Genomic DNA, 20,274 nt, shown 5'->3' with positions numbered 1-20,274 from the left:
TTGGTGGCAGGTGGGGGGGGGGGGACGCCCCGCGCGGGGACGCGGAGCCGCCTTACGCTTCTTGCGCTCCTGGTTGGCGGCCGCGGAGGTCTTGGCGTGGAGCGCGCGCGCGCCCTGCAGCTCCTCCTCCTTCTGCCTCCTCTGGCACGCGGCGACCGAGTGGCGGTCGTGGCTCTTCTCCAGCTGCATCTGCAGGCGGGCCAGCTGCTGCTGGACCCCGTAGAGGTTCACCCCCAGCTCCTGCCGCTGGGCCCGGCTTTGCCTGGTGGCCACGCCCTGCGCGGGAGAGAGAAACAGGGTCACGGGACGTGGGCGCCCGCCGGGTGGGAGACTGGACAGATACGCACCAGCTCTTGAAGTTCCAGCTTCAGCTTTTGTATCTGTCGGTTAAGGTAGCTCTTCAGCGCGGCCTGGAATCTGACCATCAGGGGCTGAAACGGTGGGAAAGCGCATGCGGTTACATTCCTGCCCACCGGATGAGCGGGTCCCGCAGCGCTCCCTCGGCGGGGCGGGGAGGACTCGTGCGGTCCCCCTGCTGCCTGGGGGTCTCACTGGGGAAGCCGCAGACCTCAGGCACCTCCCGGTCTCGTCCCGGGCACTGCAGAACTGAGTGCGGGTGTGGGTGAAATGACGGTGAGCTGGATGGTCAGGCCAGGTCAGCCCAGTTTCGCGGGGGCCAAGGGTGGGGACGGCCTGGGATGCGGCGTCCAACGAGCGCGCCAAGAACTTTCCGGGCCAACCCTGCTCTTCCCTACAGCTGCTGGAGCCACGGCTGGCTTCCGACTGGGTTGATCAAGCCAGGTTGCGTGTGCCCGAGGGCTGGCCAAGGGACTCCAGCGGGGCTGGTACACGGGCGGAGGCTCTCAGCCGGGGGAGGGGCGGAAGTTTGCTCTCATCCCCACCCGCCAACGATTGGCAATGTCTGGAGACACTTGTGGTTGTCGCACAAAGGGAGAGGTGCTCCCCGCATCTGGGAGGCCAGGGGTGCTCAGCCTCCTACAACGCCCAGGACAGGCCCCCGCCCCGCAAAGTCAGATGGGGCCCCGGTGTCAGCGGTGCCGAGGCCGAGGAAGGCAGACTTAGGTATGTGCGCCTAAAAGGAGAATACAGAGCATGGGCGAAAACAGCACAGGCAAACTGTGCGGGGAACGGGTGAGCTAGGAAGGTGCGTGTGAGAGCTCAGGAATGGGCCTGTCTTCCTTCACGTGTGTGGGGCAGAAGCAAAGTCTTCTTACGTGGTCTGGGTCCAAAACCACCAGCTGGGATCCTTCGTCCTCGGCCTCGTCGCTCCCCTGGGACTCCGCCCTGTCCTCCGGGGACTGGCCCTCCGGGCTTAACTGCTGGATCCGGTCCAGGAACGCGGGCTGGGCCCCTTCCCTGGGCTGGGTGTCGGGGGCCGGGAGGGGCCCTGCTGGGGAGGGACGGCAAATACCGCTGGGGAGCTGGCAGAGGGCTTGCTCAGCAGTCCCGCTCGGGAGTCACCAGCCTCAGGCAGCGGGACAGAGAGAGAAGCACCCCAACGGCTCAGGTTCAGAAATATCAGTCACAGCATCTTCTGTGCATGGATTCGACACACTCCACAGAGAGGATTACATTTTTTTTTTTTTTTTTTGAGACAGAGTCTCGCTTTGTCACCTGGGCTAGAGTGAGTGCCGTGGCATCAGTCTAGCTCACAGCAACCTCAAACTCCTGGGCTTAAGCGATCCTACTGCCTCAGCCTCCCAAGTAGCTGGGACTACAGGCATGCGCCACCATGCCCAGCTAATTTTTTCTATATAGATTTTTAGCTGTCCAAATCATTTCTTTCTATTTTTTGGTAGAGACGGGGTCTCACTCTTGCTCAGGCTGGTCTCGAACTCCTGACCTCGAGTGATCCACCCGCCTCGGCCTCCCAGAGTGCTAGGATTACAGGCGTGAGCCACCACGCCCGGCCGAGAGGATTACATTTTAAAAGTAGACAAGAGGGAAATTTATTTTGTGGAGACTTCTCTCTATGCAGAGTGACTAGAAAGGAGGTCACTTACTGATGGACCAGATTTGATTTTTTTAACAGCTGATAAGATTGAAAACTAAATGACATTATAAATGACACTCTAATTGCAGCTTTGCAATCCCTCTGAGATAGAGAGACCCCTGTTCTGTTTTTTACTAGTTTAAGCATGTGCTATTTTCATGTCACTTACGAATAATGCAAGGTTACTGGTACCATCAGGGATTAGTAATCTCCCGATTGGCCCTCCCATGCACATGCAACTGGGATACCCGAGCCAAGTGCAAAAACAGGGGGGTCCCGGGAGAGCCTTTGAAACCCAGCAGACAGATGCGCTCTTAGGGGACGCTGTCACAGAGCTCCTCTTTCTGAGACCGGAAGGCAGTGAGATATGGCCATCCGTGATGCCCACTGGGTGTTAAGGCCCTATTCTGGCATTTACTCAGATAAGTCCCTTACTGCTCTGAGAGTACCTCTCTGTAAAATGGAGAATGGTTCCTACTTAGTCCGGTTAGTGTAAAGGTTGAACAAAATAAAACAGTAAATGCTCAATAAATGTTATCTGTATCTGTTAATAATATATATATTTTTTGAGACAGGGTCTCCCTCTGTCACCCAGGCTGGACTGGAGTGGCACCATCGTAGCTCACTGCCACCTTAAACTCCTGTGCTCAAGTGATCCTCCTGCTTCAGCCTCCCAAGTAGCTGGGACTACAGGCATATACCACCATGTTTGGCTACTCTTTTACATTTTTTGTAGAGATGGGGTCTTGCTGTGTTGCCCAGCTGGTCTAGAATTCCTAGGCTCAAGCCATCCTCCTGCCTTTGCCTCCCAAAGTGCTGAGATTACAGGCGTGAGCCACCACACCCAGCTAAATAATATTTTTATCTTTAGGCTCACAGCCATACAGGAAATATACAGGAAACAAATGAGTGGCATTACTTGCACAGCAGAGCATGTGCAAGTGGCTGATCCCATTGGACAGGACTACCCTGTGGGTCTGACGGTACCTGGCTCCTGCTGCTCCATGCTCAGGAAATGCTCATCTGTGTCTGAGGACATGCTGCTCCCTTGGCTCAGCCTGAAACGGTGTCGGGACCCCATGGGAAAGACCTTCTGCTGCAGCTTTTCTTGGGATTTTATCTATGGCAAGAACAACCAAAACTGAATCAATGAGGATTTACTCACCACGGAGAACTTATTCAGTTTTGAGTCATTACATTTGTGAAAGTTGTCAGAATCAAAATGAGTTATTTACATTAAAAAAAAAAAAACTCTGAAAAACATAGCCAGGGAAGGCCATAAAGGGAGTGTTCTCATAACAAAAACTATCACAAAAGACCCCAAAAACCACAACCTTCCCCGAAGGCCATCATAGCCTTATGATACTTCTGCGAGGACATCTGCCCAGCAACTGCCTGTCCAGCCTTGACTGGCGCCATCCTTGGTACTGATCCTTGTAGCCAAGGATAGTTATCTCACAACCATGAAGTAATCCTCCTCATTTTTCCTTTAAAAACCTTCATCTTCCTTTACCTCCCTGTGTGTGAACATAGTTTATTATGGCACATGTATTCCCATTATATTGCCCTATCCCTGAATAAATGTCATTTTCTTGTAGAGAGACTCTTTCTGTTTGTTATTTAGGTTGATAAATTGTTCAAAATTCAACATAAGTGTTCAAGTCATAGAAAATCATTTGGATGTAACGATTATTTGGCTTTTGAACATGGTCAAAATAGAAAACATCCCTGGCAGGGCTTGGGGCCTCCAGATCCCCAAGTGTGGCCCCCTATCCAAATCCAAACTTCACAGAATAAAAGGATTTGTTCTGTAAAATTTGGTTTCAGTCAAAAGGCCACATGTGGCCCCAAGGCTGCAGGTTCCCCACCCTTGTAACCCTTCCCCCAGGGCATCTAGGAGTGGCTTCTGCCTGCCGGGATCTGCAGCTAAGTGCGCTACTGAGGCACGGTGCCTGTTGGATACTGAATGCTGATCTCCTAGAGGATGGGAAACAATGTCTCTGAGCATCTTATAAAATCACGCTGGGAAGCCTCAGCTCTGGGCAAGGGTCTCCCTAGAAGACTGTTTCTTCTTCTCTTCTTTCAAACCATCCCCCTTCAGGGAAATTTCAATAAGAAAATATCTTCCCTTGATAAAAACACCTGGCTCCATTTTAGCTTTAAAAGAGGCTCTTGCAATCATTATTACTGACAATAGTTATTGCTGAAGAAGAACTGGTGACTATTAGTAACAACAGATGAGACAGTGCCTTACGACTCACAAAGAACCTTTTACAACTATCATCTCATGCTACCCTCACCTTAACCCCACCAGTCGGCTATCAGTCATTCTGTTATCTGCAGGAGGAGCAGAAGAGCTCGCCCAGGTTTGCACAATCAGCGAGCTAGGTTCAATGCCAGGCTTCTCAATCTCCAGCCCATGCTCTTGCTAACTGTCCTTCCTCAGGTGGTGGTGACTCTAGAAATTATTTCTGAGGCATCCAGAATCATAATGACATTAAGAGAGACCCGGAGTTAAAGGCCCACCCCTAAGAGTCCAGAGAAGGCTTCCCCTGGTGAGAAGTTGGGGAGGTGTCCGTACACACACCAGACACAATTCCCACTCTCACCAGCCCTATCCCTTCGAAAGACTGAGAGCCAGCATTTGTCCCTGCCCCCTGGTTGATCATATTTGGAGACTGCTTCCTGGTGAATTTTCTAGAACCTAGACCCAAGGACTGAAATTGGGTTTGCAGCTCAACAAGTGAGCTATACTTCACCTACACAAAGGTGAAGACACTGTTCAGGTTTTTGTTGTTGTTAAATTCTTTTTTTTTTTTTTTTTTTTTGAGACAGAGTCTCACTCTGTCACCCTGGGGAAAGTGTAGTGGTGCCAGCCTAGCTCACTGCAGCCTCAAACTCCCGGGACCAAGCCATCCTCCTCCTGCATCAGCCTCCCGAGTAGCTGGGACTACAGACCTGCGCCATCACGCCTGGCTAATTTTTCTATTTTTAGTAGAGACGGGGTCTCATTCTTGCTCAGGCTGCTCTCAAACCTGGAGCTCATGCGATCTTCCCGCCTCGGCCTTCCGGAGTGCTAGGATGATAGGCGTGAACCACTGGGTCTGGCCAAAAAACTGTTTTGAGACAGGGTCTGGGGTCTCACTATATTACACAGGCTGGTCTCAAACTCCTGGGCTCAAGCGATCCTCCTGCCTCAGCGTCCCTAGTAGCTGGGACTACAGGCCTGTGCCACCATGCCCAGCTAAAACGTTTTTGAAAATAAAAAAAAATATATATATATAAGAATGTAACCATTATCATTGTTATTATCTGGAACTGCACTGTCCAATACGGTAGCCACTAGCAACAGGTGGCTACTTAAGTGTAAATTCATTAGAATCTTATAAAATCGAAAGCTCAGCAGCTCTGGCTCACTAACCACATTGCAAGTGCTCTGTAGTCACAAATGACTAATGCACATATCGGACCACATGGCCCTGGAAGACTGGAGACCTGGATGCCGGTGCATGGATGGCGGCTATGGAACGTCACCAATCTTGGGTTTGGGGACACTGAAGAACAGTCTGGGATCTGTCCACATTTGATAGTGGACCCTGAGACCTAAGTTGGTGAAGAAGTTTCTAACAGGGATTGCAATTTGTACTTCGAGTATATCCCTAGGTTCCTCACATAGGGGGACAAACCAGGTGGGCAGTGAGACACTTGTACAAAATAGAACTCAGGGCCACTCACCGATCCGCTCAGTGTGGATCCAGAAGTATCCTGGTCTGTTTGCTCGGGGGAGCTCGGGACTTCCTGGGATGGCTCTGTTGTGATAACCTCCCTTTCTCTTGATTCTGATGGGCCGGTCGCCTCGTGGTCAAGCCCGTCTTCCCTGCTACGTCTTCCACCCAGGGGCGTGGGGCCAACCTCCCCTCCAGGCAGTTCCCGAGGACTGCCATCTAAATAGGCCAGATCCATGGAACTGACTTGCCCTTCAGGGGAGGCAGTTTCTAAATCAAATTCAAATTCCTCTTCTGTCATGACTTCCCCTTCAAACTCGGGGTCCCCTTCAAATTCAGGGTCCCCTTCAAGTGCAACTTCTCCTTCAGTTGTGTCTTCCCTTCCAGGATGTTCCGTAGCATCCACGCCTTCTTCACCTTCCTGGCCATCATCCTTCTCTAGCGGTGACACCTGCAATGGTGTGGCAGAGGAAAAATCAGGACACAAAGTACAAAGGGCCTCGCGAGGTGTTCTTTCTAGGGTGATTATACTGGTGGGAAAGCTGCGTTTACATGTGAGAGATCATGTTTGACGCTTTAGTTTATCTGTTCTTTCTGATTTTCATAATCGTGTTGCACCCTTCATTGCAAGAAATGAGTTCTGAAAGCTCAGGGCAACCCAGGAGTTGGATATCTTCAGCGTTTCGGACTAATTGCTTGAGAGTGGGGTAGAAGGAAAATTAACACTTGAGAGTCGGGTAGAAGGGAAAATGAGTTTCTCCACAATTTAATTGGGTTTGTTCCAGTGCAAGGTAACAGGGTCGTCATATGATTTATTTGACCAAGTCCTAATTCTCTTTACTTTCTAGTAAATGCAAGCCCAGAACAACTCCCGCCGGAGCTTTACCCGGCCGCCTTCCTCCTCGTTCTGCTCCTCTCCTTTGGAAGCCGGGCCGCCTTCAGGGACAGACCTGGTCTCAGAGAAAGAAGAGAACAGTTTCAAGCAATGGTTTTCTTTCTCCTGGCATTGATCACCTCCCGAATTCTGCACACCAATTTATGTCCTGTTATTTCTCTGCCTCCCCCCAGGCTGTGGGCCATGACTTTGTCCTCTCTGTCACCCACCATAGGACCAGGGGGCCCAGGTGCCACAAAAGAGGTGCTTCATGAACAAATGAAAAAGTCAATTATGAAAACATTAAAGGAACAGCAGGACGAGACCACCCCAGAAAATCCACCTCAACTATACTTGTGTCTGGGACAAAACTGGGGAAAGAAACAAAAAGTAGAGGAAGTTGCACGCTCAGGACAAGTGCTCTAGAGACTTTTGGAGTTTCTTGGCGATTTATGTAGTACAAGACCTTTCTGAGTCACATTTTAAAAATATTTTTAAAAATTGAAAATGCAAGCTAGTTTTTTCTGTCAAACTAATGCAGATGTGTGGACACAGACAGTGGTATTTCCCTGCGATCTTCCCTTTCCTTCCCAAGACAACCGCTGGTAATGGTAAGAGATTGGGGCTATATTCTTTCAATTTTCTCTGTGCATTTAAACACACACACAAACCCTAAATTAGAGATCAGACTACACCTACAGTTTTACATTTATTCAGTCTTTTCAATCGATGTAACCCAGATGTCTTTCCATGTCAATACATTCATATAGACCTACCTTTTTTAAAAAAATGAAACCATACCAAAATGTCTAAGGTAAAAAGGTAAAATTCTTTAAAATCGTTTCTATCCTTGTAAACAAAGCCTAAGCAGGCCGAGGCCTGGTGGCACGACCTTCACCTAACCACCCTCTGTGGCCGCAGGGACCCCTGCCATCGCCGTCACCGTCACCGCGAGGGAGGCCCGGGGCCGGGTGGACTCGGGTCACGCGCGGACGGGCTCTGGGTCCCGGGCAGCACCGACAGCGCAGTGGGGGCGGCCGAGCCTAGTGGTTGCCATGGTTACCGCAGGGCGGCGAGTCCCGGTTTTTAGAGGGAGTCGTGGGCTTCGAGTAGGGGACTAGGTGACAGAGGACAAAGGGACAGGAGGTGAGAAGTGAGGGGTCACACGGGGTGGCGGCGGGGTGAACCCGAGGATGGGGAACGGCCCAGGAAGCGGGAAGGAGGCACAGAGCGGGCGCGGAGGGCGCGGGGGCGAGGGGCGCCGAGAGGAGCTACGGCGGGCGACGCGGGCACCCAGCGCGTACGACCCGGGAGCACGGCCCCGCCGCTCGCACACCGCGTCTCTCCGCCCGGCTTACCCGCCCGCCTCGCCGCCCGGGTCCGCCATCGCCGTTGCTAGGCGACGCCGTCAACTTCCGGCGGGGCCCGGCGCGGGGCGGGCGAGCGCTGGGCGGCGTGGCCATTGTGTCAGCTATCTTAGTGTGTGTGCACACAGACCACAGGACCTCCGGTTAATAAATACACTAATGCGTAAATGTGCATTTTCCTCACCATTGTGTGTCCCGGCTCTGCCACGCCCTGCCTCAGTTTCTGCAGCGACAGGTGTCACTGTGCACGGCGGGGTCGTGCCCTCCTAGCCCCAGCTGTGGAAACCAAGTGCCAAGGGTGGCTCGGAGACGGCGAACGCACGCGGGGCGTCCCCGGGGCCCGGCCTCCCCGGGCTACGGAACTCGGGTCAGGGGCAGAGCCCGGGGCCAGGGCGGGCCGGCGGGGACCGGGGCTGGGCCCAGGGACGGGACAGGGGCCGGGTCGGGCGCCTCCGGAGGCGGACGGGGCGGGCACGGGGCGGGCCGGGGGCGGGCCGGGGCCGGGCCTGCAGCGCGTCCCCGCCCCGCCGCGCCTCCCAGGCGGCCGCAGCGGCGGCAGCGTCGGTGGCGGCTCCTAGAGCCGGCGCGAATCCGGCCCCCGCAGCGGGACGCGGGTAGGTGTCCGGCCCGGCCGGGGCGGCAGGAGCCGGGGCCGCGGGGCCGGCCGCGGGCCGGGCAGCGCTCCTCGGCGAAGTCGGGCTGGGCGCGCGGGGCGCGGGGGCCTGCAGCCGCGGGGCCGGGGAGGGGCCGGGGCGCGGGGCCCGAGTCCAGCGGAAGCCCGGGGATGCGGGTGCGAGCAGGAGCCGGGCGTTGCGGGAGGACCCGGGACCACGCGAGGGGTAGCCGGGGACCCCCTTCGCGGCTAGCGGGGGTGCCCCGGGCCGGGACTGGGCCTAATTCGGGGAGCCTCGGTCCCCGCCTGCCGGGAGCCGCGGACCGGGGAACTAGCGGTCTTTGTCTGGCTTGTTCGTCGGAGCACGCGACTGGGACCTTGGGGGGTGCCGGCGCTCGCGGGCGCAGCCCCCCGAAGTGTGCTTCCTCTCCCGGGGCGCGCGCGCCCCTCGCACTCCGGGGCCTGCAGGGCGGGTGGTCTGCGCTGTTTCGGACCCGCACGTCTGCAGCTCGCTTCCTTCGGCCTGGGCTCAGCGCCCTTGCTCTTTCCTTAAAAAAAGAAAAAAAAAAAGAAAGAAAGAAAAGAAAAAGAAAAGAAAGGATGAGAGGAAGAAAAAAAAAAAAAGAAAAGGCAATTTAAGATTGCTAAAAATAACCTAAGGAATCCTTCCAGCAGCCGGTGAGTCTTGAAATCCTGTTGTTCCCGCACTCGGAAGTTGGTGTCATATGTTGGCCACAGTCTAGTTAGATTTGATTCAGAATTAGAAAACGAATAGAAAGGGACATAGTAAAAGTTGGTCTGTTTCTGGTGTAAACTTTGTCTCACTGCGTGGTGGAGTTCACACGAGAAGCTGGGCTGGTTGGCTACCCCTGTGATTTGATCCTGAGGATCTACTTTCTTTACTACTTGAAGACACCCAATTCTTTTATCTGGGAAGAAAAGGGAAATGCTTCTCAAAGATGCCCGTGTGATGGGCATATTGTCAGAGGGCGGGGAATTCCATTCCAAATCCGTTAGGATTGATTAAAGTGCTTTAAAAGATCTGCGCATTAGTTTTAGAAATTCCTCAATAGAAATGTTGACATTAAAATTAATTAATGAATAGTAATACTTTAAAGAGACATGAAACCTTTTGCAAATAAACGATTATTAAGGTGAGGAATATCTTTTAGTACTAATTATAGAGTTTGTTAATGGCTGTCTATTGTCTGTTTTGAAAGAAAGGCAAGTTGTATGCTGAGTGTAGCTATTTTGTTTTCTGTAGCCCATTTCTTTGTATGTAGGGTATTTATGGTGAGCAGAGTCTCGGAATGTGGCTAAAGAAAGTGTTCATCAGTAGAATTATTTAATCCACCAGCAACTATGGTGGTTGTGTAATAGCTCCTGATTATCCCGTATGAATTCACTTACCTAACAAAACAAGCCCATGAAGTGGGGACTGCAGTCATCCCCCTTTTGCAGATGGGAACACTGAGGCTTAGAGAAGTATTTTCCCCAAGTTCATGCAGCTGGGAGTGACAGACCTCGGTCTCAGGCCCACGATGCCCCAGCTCCAGAAAGCCATTGTGCCACACTGCCTCCCCTCTTTCAATGGGTCCCCACCATTCTTATACACACTCTCTACCAAGTGACTCTTAAAAGTGCAAGGAGGTGGAGCTATTTCCATGTCACCACTGGCTTCTCATACCAGTTTGCTTAGTCTGTAGAGGGTTCCTAGTCTTCAGTGTGAAGGCATCTGAGAAAACAGCCACTGATGTTGCAACACCTATCTGCCATTGCTCTGGTCTCTCCGGTCTGTTTTGGGTAGCCAGGTGCAGTAGTTAAGAACGTGGCATGCACAGATAGACTGCGGGGTTCAAATACCAACCCTGGCACATAGTGCTTACTTAATTCCTCTGTGCCTCGGTTTCCCCATCTGTGAAATAGGAATAATCATACTGCCTACTTCAAGGACTTGTTGCAAGGATTATCTGAAGCATGGCGTGCCTGGCCTAGAGTAAGTGCTTGTTACCTTTTGTTAGTATTATTAGTGGGCATCTTTGCATTTTTCACATTTAGCTAGGTTGTAAAAACGTTTTGTTTTTGCTTTTTGGCTCCCTATTTGTGTGGTCTATCGGGTGGAAAGCTGATTGCAGGCAGATGTGAGATTCACCATGTGTGCATATTTGCACTCTTATCTTTAGAGCTTGGCCGGGGCCTGGGTCCCTGCAGGGCATTCTAGGGAGTGCGCTGATCAGGTTGCCTGGCAACACCAATCTCCTGGGAACATTTCAGCTCCCCCTGTTCCCCGGTTGAGGGACCCCGATTTTTTCACAGGCCTAAATCCTTTCTTGTGAGATTAGCTACTTAGTTTCATACTACGATTCAGGGTGGGGGAGGATGGCTTTTGACTGCGAGGATTTGCAGCGGCAGAGGTTGATCTTGCTGATGCCTGCGGTGTGGGGCGTCATTTGTTGATGTGCGCTGAGAGGCCAGAGTACAGGGAGAGCGTAAGTTTTTGCTCTTCTCTTCCCCAACACAGGGCAGTGATGTAGGAAATCTCTGCTTTCGCGTCAGTGGCAGTTTTCATCCTATTGATCTTATTGGTGTTTTTGTCCCATGTGTCCCTTGGGCCCTGGTCTTGCATCTCTAATAAATCTGCTTTTATGAGCAGTGAAGTCTGATCTGAAATATGTTCTTTATCTTTGGAACTTACATAACCCTCCTAAAAGGATGAGAGAAATCGGGCCACTTGAAGACTGAGTTCAGTTCATGCTCGCAGTAGCTCCTGTCACACGGCTGATACGAAGAGGGGAACAGAGAGTCCAAATGCGTTGTCCAATGGGGTGGCTTGTCCTCTTGCCGAGCCGTGGGCAGTGAGTCTGGGCAGGTGTTTAAAGTTGAGGTGTGTGACGAATGATCTGAATGGACTGCACAGGCCGAGACGTAGCAGTGTTACTTCCCCGGTCCCCCTGGACTGGCATTGTAGAAGGCTGTAGTCGGTGCGGAGCCCGGGTCCACGCTGGCTCACACGCTCTGGCTTATGGCTGCACCTCCCACGCTGAGTGGCTCTGAATTCAGTGGTCTGATACAGTTGCTCATGGCATGCTCTAGCATTCGGGAAGTGAGGGACAAGACATACTTTGCAGTGTCATTTGACACCCTTTCACCTTTCAATTTCTGCAACTAAAATGCTCTCTTTAAACAAGGTCAGTTGTGTTGCTTTTTGGGTGTTGTCAATACCATCTCCCATTTGAATTTTGGTTTGTGGTGCATTAGCTGCTACTTTACCACAGACAGTGAGAACCTTTAGGTATCCATGTATACAGGCACAATACAGACGTCGCAGGTAACTGAGTTCATGCCCTAAACCTTAGTTGCTTCATTTTAAATGCAAGTCGATGGTCCTTTTGTCACTTGTGAATCCTGAATGTGATGTATGTATGAAGCAAATATGTTTCTTTTCTGTGTTATCCGATAGCGTGAAGTTAAGTACAACAGAATGGGGCAATCGTGTCAGCCCCACAAGGGCTCATCCCAGTGGTGAGACTGGAGGAGACCCAACATCCCCAAGCCATGCGGCCTGAGGGTGGGTCCTGAGCTGGGCTGCCTGCAGGATTCACCTCCCCCTTTGATCCACAAAGCCAGGGGTCCCCCGAAAGAGGCGGTGAGCCTGCCTGGTTCCGGAGGGTGCGGGGAGCTGGGGCCCCACTGAGCATGCCAACGAGATGTTTTGTGGGAGGAAAACGATCCCTGTTTGCCTGTGTCCGGCTCGTGTTTAACAAGGCACGTCTTATCCCTGCGCTTTGTTGCTTTGTTGCTTGGGCTTCGAGGGCAAAGCAGATGAACCGGTTTCTGCCGGCCACATGGCCAGTAACTGGAGCACAGGGCATTTTGCGTCTGGGCGGTCTGACAGTGACAAGACCAAGGGCATAGTCAGCTGTGGGCTTTGTTTCCTGACAGCCTCTCAGCGTCCAATGTCCTCCCCCCCATGCCCTACCTGCTTCTGTCCCTGTTGCAGCCAACAGCTGTCACCAATGGGCGTGGGCTGCATCCCCCAGCCGGGTGGGAACTGCCAGCTCCGTGAGGGGCCAGGGCCAGGGCTAGGTCTGTCCTGCTGACTGCTGCATCCGGCCCTGAGCCAGGGTGGCCCGAGAAGAGACTGGGCGGTGCCCTCTCCTAGTGGCTCTAGGCCACCCTGTTCTTTGGTCTTCGTAGGAAGTCTTTTCCAGAAGAGACTTTTGCACCTTTGCTCTTGCTCATTTCCCTGTGTGGGAACCGATGGGCCCTTTATGCCAGGATGGGAAACGGAGGCTGTGGGTGGAGGTGCCTCCTGGGGCAGCACTGGTCTGGCAGCATGCGGCTGTCCTGTGCCCATTCCCGCTGCTCTCACGGGGAGGGACATCGGGGCCAGGTGCTCTCCTCTCCTGGGTTCTAGGCCCCAGTCCTCATCTTACTGCTTAACTGGAAGTTGTGCTTGGGGGGACTTGACGGTCAGTGGCTGAGCCAATCAGAAGCCTCCCTGGGACTTAGAAGTCAGCTCCCTGCAGTGCCCTTGGCTTGGTGTGATTGGCAGAACGGCCCCGAAGCTGTCCATGTCCTAATCCAGAGAACCTGTGAGCATGGTCGGTTACGTGGCCAAGGATTAAGGTTGCGGGTGGAATCGAGGTTGCTAATCAGCCGACCTTGAGACGGGAGACTGTCCTGGGTTACCTGGTGGGCACAATGAATCACCGCGTCCTTAAGAGTGGGGGAGGGAGGCAGGAGAGTCAGGGCCGGAGTGACGCCACATGGGGGGGACGTCGCTGGCTTTGAGGCGGAGGAAGGGCCAGAGCCAAGGAAGGTGGCAGCTGCTGGAAGCTGGAAAGGGCAAGAAAACAGATTGTCCCCTGGAGCCTGCAGAAGGAACCGGCCTTGGTGACACTTCGATTTTAACTCAGTAACACCCGTGTTGAGTGCGAGACTCCCGGACTGCGAGATAATGCACTTGTGTTGTTTTAAGCTGCTAAATTTGTGGCGATTTCTGCACCTAGGAGGACTCTCTCCTGTAAGGTGTAAAGCGCCTGATCTTGGGCAACGAATTTTGGGTAATAGATATTTTAACTTCACCCCCTGTAACTATTTGCCCACCCCACCGCTACCACCCCGAGTCAGAAGAGCTTCAGTTGCCTCTGGGCCAAGTTTCAGTGGCCAGGCCACTCCTAGAGGGAGGGCAGAGGGGACAGACAGTGGCCTGAGCTGTCCTGGCTCCAACCCAGCAGCGGGGCCAGTTCCCAACAGGGTTGTGAAAGGAGAATCTGCTGCCCCTCCCGGCTCACTCTCGCGTCCCTCCCGCCGCCCCCGCCTGTGGCTTCTGCGGTCCTCACACCTCCCCTGGCAGGCAGCTCGCCCTACTCCAGCCACCCCAGAACCCTCCTCCCGGAAGCAGCCTTCAGCTCCTTCCACCAGTGCAGCTCGGCCCTGCAAGCTGTCGAAGGCTGAGAACCCGTATTTCTCAAAGGTGCTTTAACTTTTAAAGAGTTGCAGGTTGATGGGAAAGAATGACCCTCGGGTGGAGGTGTTTCTGCAGAGTTTTCGGTTTTATTCGCATGTGTATTTTTGTTGAGGGGAGGCCAAGTTGTTCTTTCCTTTCAAATTACACAATAGGCTATTTTGCAAAAATCTGGCTCCTTCGTGGTCACTGATGGCTTCGAGCAGCAGAGAATGCAATTGGCAATCGTGCCCCAGTCAGACGGTGAAAAACCAGCACTGGCATTTTTACTTCATGCCTTTTAAAATCATTGCCCTTTTTTTTTGTACACTTAAGCTGATGTGCATTGTAGATCTTGGCTTCGCTCCATCTGCGTATTCTTTGTGCCAGCTGCCAAGTTGGCATTGCCACCCTCTCCGTCAACAGAACAAGGCGTTGGGAACTCGAAGGGAGATGGCCTTCTGCTAGGCACACCGTGACGTGAACTGCTCGGAGATGTCCCGCACGCAGGACCTTATCATCTAAAATCAGCAAACGGAACAGAGAGAACCATTTTAAAGCAAAAATGTCAAGCAAACGCATTCAAGGAGAATGAGGTTCAAGGCTGTGCCTTTAGCTTCTCCGTATGTCTCATCCCTCGGGTGGGGAGAGGATTCGTGACAGCGGCCACAAGGTGCTCTGAGCACCCTGGGTTGCCGCACTGATTTCAGTGGACTCCGGTCCTTGTCAGAGGCTGGAAAAGCCAGACGTCAGCTCCTTGCTGCGGGCTTCTTTGGGCTTCTGTTGGCTCTTTCCTCTCCGTTCACTCGTTTGTCTGTCTTAGGAGTGAACCACAGAGCTTTTGCTGCTTCCCTAGTTTGGCTTTGCCAGATGCCCCACAGCTGGGGTCACACAGCCGGCAGCCTTTCCAGGGTGGCTTCACCCAGCAGGAAGTGTGTGCGCCCCTTCCCTGTCTTATCCTGGCCTGACGGCTCATTTCCTTTTAGCCCTAAATCGTGTCCTGCTGTCTGGATGCACCATGGTTTATGTGTCCACTCACCTCCTGAAGGACGTCTTGGTTACTTCCCAATTTTGGCAATTATGGATAAAGCAGCCATACATATCTGTGTGCAGGTCTCTGTGTAGTAGACTTTACTTTTTAGGGCAGGTTTAGATTTGCAGAAAAATGAACAGAAAGTACAGAGTAAAAAAAAAATAATATATATATATGTGTGTGTGTGTGTGTGTGTGTATATATATATATATATATATAAAACGCACCCCGGATTCGCCTATTCTTTTTTATTTGTGCTAAATTATACATAACATAAAATTTACCACATTAACATTTTGAAGTGTGCAGTCCAGTGACATCAAGTACACTCGAAGTGCTGTGTGACTGTCCCCACCCTCTGTCCCCAGAACTTTTCCATCATCCCGGCCTCAGCTGCTCTGCTGCGCTGGGGCTTCCTCCAGCCCTGCCCGCTGTGGGCTCAGCGCAGGGCAGGCCCTGGTGAACTTGCCCTCCCTCCCTCCCTCCCTCATGGGCCCTGTCTCCGGCACGCACCCTCTGAGGCCTTAGGACGGCTCCTGCTACCATGACCTAAACTGCAGCTGTCGCCTCCCTCGGGGACCTGACCCCTGCCTGTGCTGTACAATTTGTCATAAGAGTTTAAAACCTCTGTACTTAAAAATACATGATACAATTAAAAGGCAAACAACAAATTAGGAAAAACAGATGTGCAGCAACTATAGCAAGGAATTATGATCTTTGCTATATAAAGAGTTCTTACACATCAAATAAGAATTCCAATAGCCCAGCAGATTGACAAAGCACACCAAGAGACAATTCACAGGACAAACACAAGTGTCTAACAAACAGGATAATTGACTTAGTGGATGGATCATCAGAAAGCCATTTTCCTGTTCTGGAGGCCAGGGGTACAAGGTCAAGGTGTTGGGCGGGTTGGTTCCTGCTGAGGCTGTGAGGGAGGGATCTGTCCCAGGCCTTTCTCCTTGGCTATGGATGCTGTCTTCAGGGTCCCCTGGCATTCTGGGATATGCACATCTGTCTCCAAACTTCCATTTTATGAGGACGCCAATCACGTTGGATTAGAGCCCACCCTAACGACCTCATTTTGACTCAATTACTTCCATAAAGACACAGTCTTCAAATAAGGTCATGTTCCGAGGTACTGGGGTTAGGACTTCAACACGTGAATCCTAGGGGTACAGTTTGACCCACACCACCTAGGAAAATATATTTCCTATGTCACTGAAAGCAAGAGATGATATCACTCCAGTGGGGGAGTTTTTAAATTTTTCATTTGTTTACTTTTAGATAGGGTGTGGAAGATGATAGAAAATACACAAATATTTTTGGAAGATTTAAGGGATATGCACACTCCTGTGAGTGTTTCATAATTTTTTTTAAAAGTTTAAAAAATAGGTCAAGGGGTGTTCACTTCTACTGTGAGGGTGGCCAGAGGTTGGGGACCAGGTTTAACTTAGATGAAACAGGCTCTCGGAGGAGCAAGTAGATTTTAAAAATAAGTAAAAATTGTCTTGCGAGAGCAAAGAATGCTGGCTAATGTTTAACAGGCGTGCCCTGATTCATCCAAAAGGAGCCTGGTCTGTCCAGCAGGAACTGGGAGGTGGCGGGATGGGGAGGAGCCGGAACTTGCACATGGCGGACAAAGGTCTGTTCCAAATGCTCTGGGTGCTGCAACCTGTTTTCTCGTTTGCACACGAGTGCACTTCTGGGACGCACCTCCTAGAGCCAAAGCAAGATTCCACATGTGCTGGTATGTGGGAAAACGCTATATTTGGAGCACTTGTGTTTTGGAGTCTCCTTCAAAACCTCCTGCACATTCTTTTGATTATCCTCAGTGGTGGCAAAACATCTTCACTTAAAGATGGTTTTGATTTTTGGAAGCAGCTGAGAGTTGTTTGCAGCCAACCCTGGCGATGCGGGCTGTTACACTAACACTGTTTGTGGCTCAGAGGAAGGCGGGATCCAGGCCTGCTGTGGCCTCGGCCACGGCCACGCCAGGTCACTAGCACCCAAAACGTGGTTGGTCAAAACTTCAGTGTGCTTGAGTGCAAAATGTACACCAGACTTTGAAAACTTTAAGAATGTAAAATATTTCTTTAATAATTTTTTTCATGTTGATTATGTGCTGAGATGATAATATTTTGGATACAATTGGTTAAAAATTATTAAAATTAATTTTACTTGTTTCTTTTCACTTTTTAAAATGTGGCTACCAGGAAAAAAATTTTGTTTTGAGATGGATTCTTGCTCTGTTGCCCAGGCTGGAATGCAGTGGCCCAATCACAGCTCACTGCAACCTTAAATTCCTGGGCTCAAATAATCCTCCTGCCTCAGCCTCCCAAGTAGCTGGGAGTGCAGGTGCACCACCATGCCTGCCAATTTTTTTATTTTCATTTTTGCAGAGGTGGGGTCTCACTATGTTGCCCAGGCTGGTCTTGAACTCCTAGTCTCCAACGATCTTCCTGCCTGAGCCTCCCAAAGTGCTGGGATTACTACAGGCGTGAGCCACCGTGCCCAGCTGCTACCAGGAAATTTTAAATTGTATATGTGGTTCCTGTTAGATTTCTATCAGGCATGGCTGGTCTAGGCATAGGAGACTAGTTTTCTTGTATCACTCATTAACTGACCTTGTAATTCCTGAATTCTGAAAATATTCTGGACAACGGAAGCATTATTAGAATGAGGATATAGGTTTTCCAGGTGATTTATGGGAATGACAACATAGTTTTTGACGTGTAGGTTGCCATGAGATTTTTTTAAAAGTTTCACAACTTGGTTACCATATGTCATAGTGCGAGATGAAGCCTTTAGACCGGGAGTGGCCAGAAGGCTTCCTGGAGGGGCTGGCGGGAGGCGACTGGACAGGCAGAGAGAGTGTGCGGGTGTGGTTGGGTGGTCTGTGCCGGGCTGCCCGGCACGGCCCAGGGACCGAACCCAGCCTCTGCCTGTGCTGCACAACCCTGAGCTAAGGGCGAGTTTCACATTTTGAAAATGGCTGACAAAAGTCCAAAGAAGATTTTTCTTTTGGTGACACAAGAAAATGATATGAAATTCTAGCTTCTGTGTCTCTCTGTCAATTTTCACGCCCATTTGTTTGTTGTCTGTAGCTGTTCCCGACAAGGGCAGCACTGAGTGGTTGCTCTCTGGCCCTCTGCAGAACAGTTTGCCGACCTGTGCACCAAGGGGTCGCCCCCAGTGGACGTGTCCCCCTCAGTGGACGTGTCCCCTGACCACCTTAGGGTTTCCTGGAAGTGGGATTTCTGGGGTCGGCCCTGTGCTGTGCGTGGCCGGATCACTCCCCGGCCTTGGAGTGGACCGGAGCCCGCGAGAGCCCTCTCCCCGCACCCCTCCAGCATGCAGCACTTTTAGACTTAAAACTGCTTTGGCCAGTCTGTTGGGTGTCGGATTTTTGTTTGAAACTGAGAATTTATGTTTATGAGGTCTTTGGTTTTCTGCCTGTGTGTTCTTCCTGGTGGGATGTTGCTCCTTTTCCAGTGAGTTTGTAAGAGTCTTTATGTATTCTGGATACTGATCCTTTTGTTTGTAGTTTACTTTTATAACAGATGAATTGTATGTAAACGCAGGTTCTTCAGATGGTATTTGTGACACCTTGGGCATCAGGATGCGGGGGACACACAGTGGGGCAGGGTGGGAGGTTCAGGGAGGAGGGGCCCGCGTGTCCGGGCACCAGCGGAAACTAAGCCCTGGAGCTTGGCACGGTTCCTCTGGCCCAGTGGTTCTCCCTGGGGCAATGCGAGCGAAGTCTGTGGGCCCAGCTCAGGGCTCTGCATCCTGCGCTGCACTGGCTGCTCCCCCGACAAAAGAATGACCTGGCCGAGTCGGGGGCCCTGGCCTGCCCCGCACATGGCTGTGCGCTTGCAGGACCCCTTCCTGTAGTTAACCGGCACCTGCTGGGTGCCCACTGGTGTAACACAGTGCTAGGGATGCCCGGCACGAGTCCATGACCTTGAGCTCGAAGCATCTCCTCTCTCTCCCGCTCCAGGCAGGTCTTGACGAGCCCCGCCTGGGCCTAAGCGTGCAGAGGATGGAAACACTCGCCCAGCAATGTCTCTGGGCCGCCTCCTTCGCCGGGCCTCCTCCAAAGCCTCCGACCTCCTGACCCTCACCCCGGGCAGTGGCAGCGGGTCCCCCTCCGTCCTGGATGGTGAGATCATCTACTCTAAGAACAATGTCTGCGTGCACCCGCCGGAGGGGCTGCAGGGGCTGGGGGAGCACCACCCAGGTGAGCCAGAGAGGGCCCCTGAGGGCACAGGCCTGGGGAGGGGACACCCAAGGTCACAGGCCTGGGGAGGGCCCAGCCGATCTGCTGATCTCTCTCCAGTCACCGGGCTCTGCCTGGAAGGCTCCGTCTCACTTCATCTGCCCTCATCTCCCTCCCTGTGAGGGGCATCAGTGACCTCCGACCCGTGCACAGGGGGTGGGGCAGAATGGCTTAAGGAATTTACACTGTACTGACAAGTTCACTGAGGTCCTGGAAGGTGGGGGCCAGAGTCCCCTGCCCACCAGGCGAGGGAGTGGGACCCCTCCCCTCTAGGAACCTGCGCGTGCCGTCAGGGCCCCGCCCCTCTGGGTGCAGAGGCCGAGGTGAGAGCAGACGGCGTCAGGTGGGGCTGGGGGTCCAGGCCCGGAATCCCCCAGAAATCACTGCTCTTAGTTACCCTCTGCCCTGGAGTTCCACTGTTTCAAAATTAGGGAAAAAGCTCCGGCCGGGCGCTCAGGGTGGAGATGGACAAGGCGCCTTTCTGCCCCTCGGTGCTGGGCTCCAGTCACCTGCAGCCTTTCCCGGGACACCTGCAGGCCTTGTTCTTGTGGTTCCTGGAGTGGGAAGCTTCCTCCGTGGGGACGGAGACATTGTTCTCTTGGGCTGAGCCACAGAGAAAGGGATGATGTGTTTTTGTTTTGTTTTGTTCTGGTTTCGGCAGGGCCCGGGTTACATTTGAGCCAGGACATGCTAGGCCCTGGGCCCTAGCACATAAGAAAGATGAGTGCATTTGGGTTTTTTTTCTAGAATGTGAAACTAACTGTAGCTGTCCTCTCAGAAGGGGGCTCTGGGGTGATGGGTCTGGCTCCCCCCTGGACGCAGGCCCTCCTGTCCCCAAGGGAGGACCAAAAAGATGGGTTAGTGATACCTGAGGCCTATGAGGTCCCTTGTCATTTATGTGAGTGACTTGCAACAAA

At 52.4% G+C, this 20,274-nt stretch overlaps 2 protein-coding genes across 9 annotated transcripts in view; one reads left to right on the top strand and one right to left on the bottom strand.

The window, feature by feature from the left end:
- The window catches only part of CCDC40 (coiled-coil domain containing 40), a 33,965-nt gene extending 25,960 nt beyond the window's left edge, over positions 1 to 8,005 (bottom strand). The window contains exons 1-7 of one of the 2 annotated variants that reach the window (XM_045525138.1): positions 7,972 to 8,005; positions 6,626 to 6,689; positions 5,750 to 6,190; positions 3,002 to 3,134; positions 1,236 to 1,411; positions 348 to 431; positions 57 to 276 (exon numbers count right to left, since the gene is read on the bottom strand). In XM_045525138.1, coding sequence (XP_045381094.1) covers positions 57 to 276; positions 348 to 431; positions 1,236 to 1,411; positions 3,002 to 3,134; positions 5,750 to 6,190; positions 6,626 to 6,689; positions 7,972 to 8,000 — 1,147 coding nt within the window. In that variant the 5' untranslated portion in view covers positions 8,001 to 8,005. The remainder of the gene's footprint in view (positions 1 to 56; positions 277 to 347; positions 432 to 1,235; positions 1,412 to 3,001; positions 3,135 to 5,749; positions 6,191 to 6,625; positions 6,690 to 7,971) is intronic. The other variant, XM_045525140.1, reaches the window with a different exon arrangement.
- Positions 8,006 to 8,513: 508 nt separating this feature from the next.
- Positions 8,514 to 20,274, top strand: part of TBC1D16 (TBC1 domain family member 16) — a 67,811-nt gene continuing 56,050 nt past the window's right edge. For 4 of the 7 annotated variants that reach the window (XM_045569984.1, XM_045569980.1, XM_045569985.1 and 1 more), the window contains exons 1-2: positions 8,514 to 8,594; positions 19,079 to 19,318. In XM_045569984.1, coding sequence (XP_045425940.1) covers positions 19,141 to 19,318 — 178 coding nt within the window. In that variant the 5' untranslated portion in view covers positions 8,514 to 8,594; positions 19,079 to 19,140. Of the gene's footprint in view, positions 8,595 to 16,743; positions 16,826 to 19,078; positions 19,319 to 20,274 lie in introns of those variants that run through there. The other 3 variants (XM_045569981.1, XM_045569983.1, XM_045569986.1) reach the window with 3 other exon arrangements.

This window comes from Lemur catta, chromosome 15 (genome assembly GCF_020740605.2).
Source record: "Lemur catta isolate mLemCat1 chromosome 15, mLemCat1.pri, whole genome shotgun sequence".
Lineage (NCBI taxonomy): Eukaryota > Metazoa > Chordata > Mammalia > Primates > Lemuridae > Lemur > Lemur catta.
Note: the sequence above shows the minus strand (reverse complement) of the source record. Positions and strands in the feature narration are given on the sequence as shown.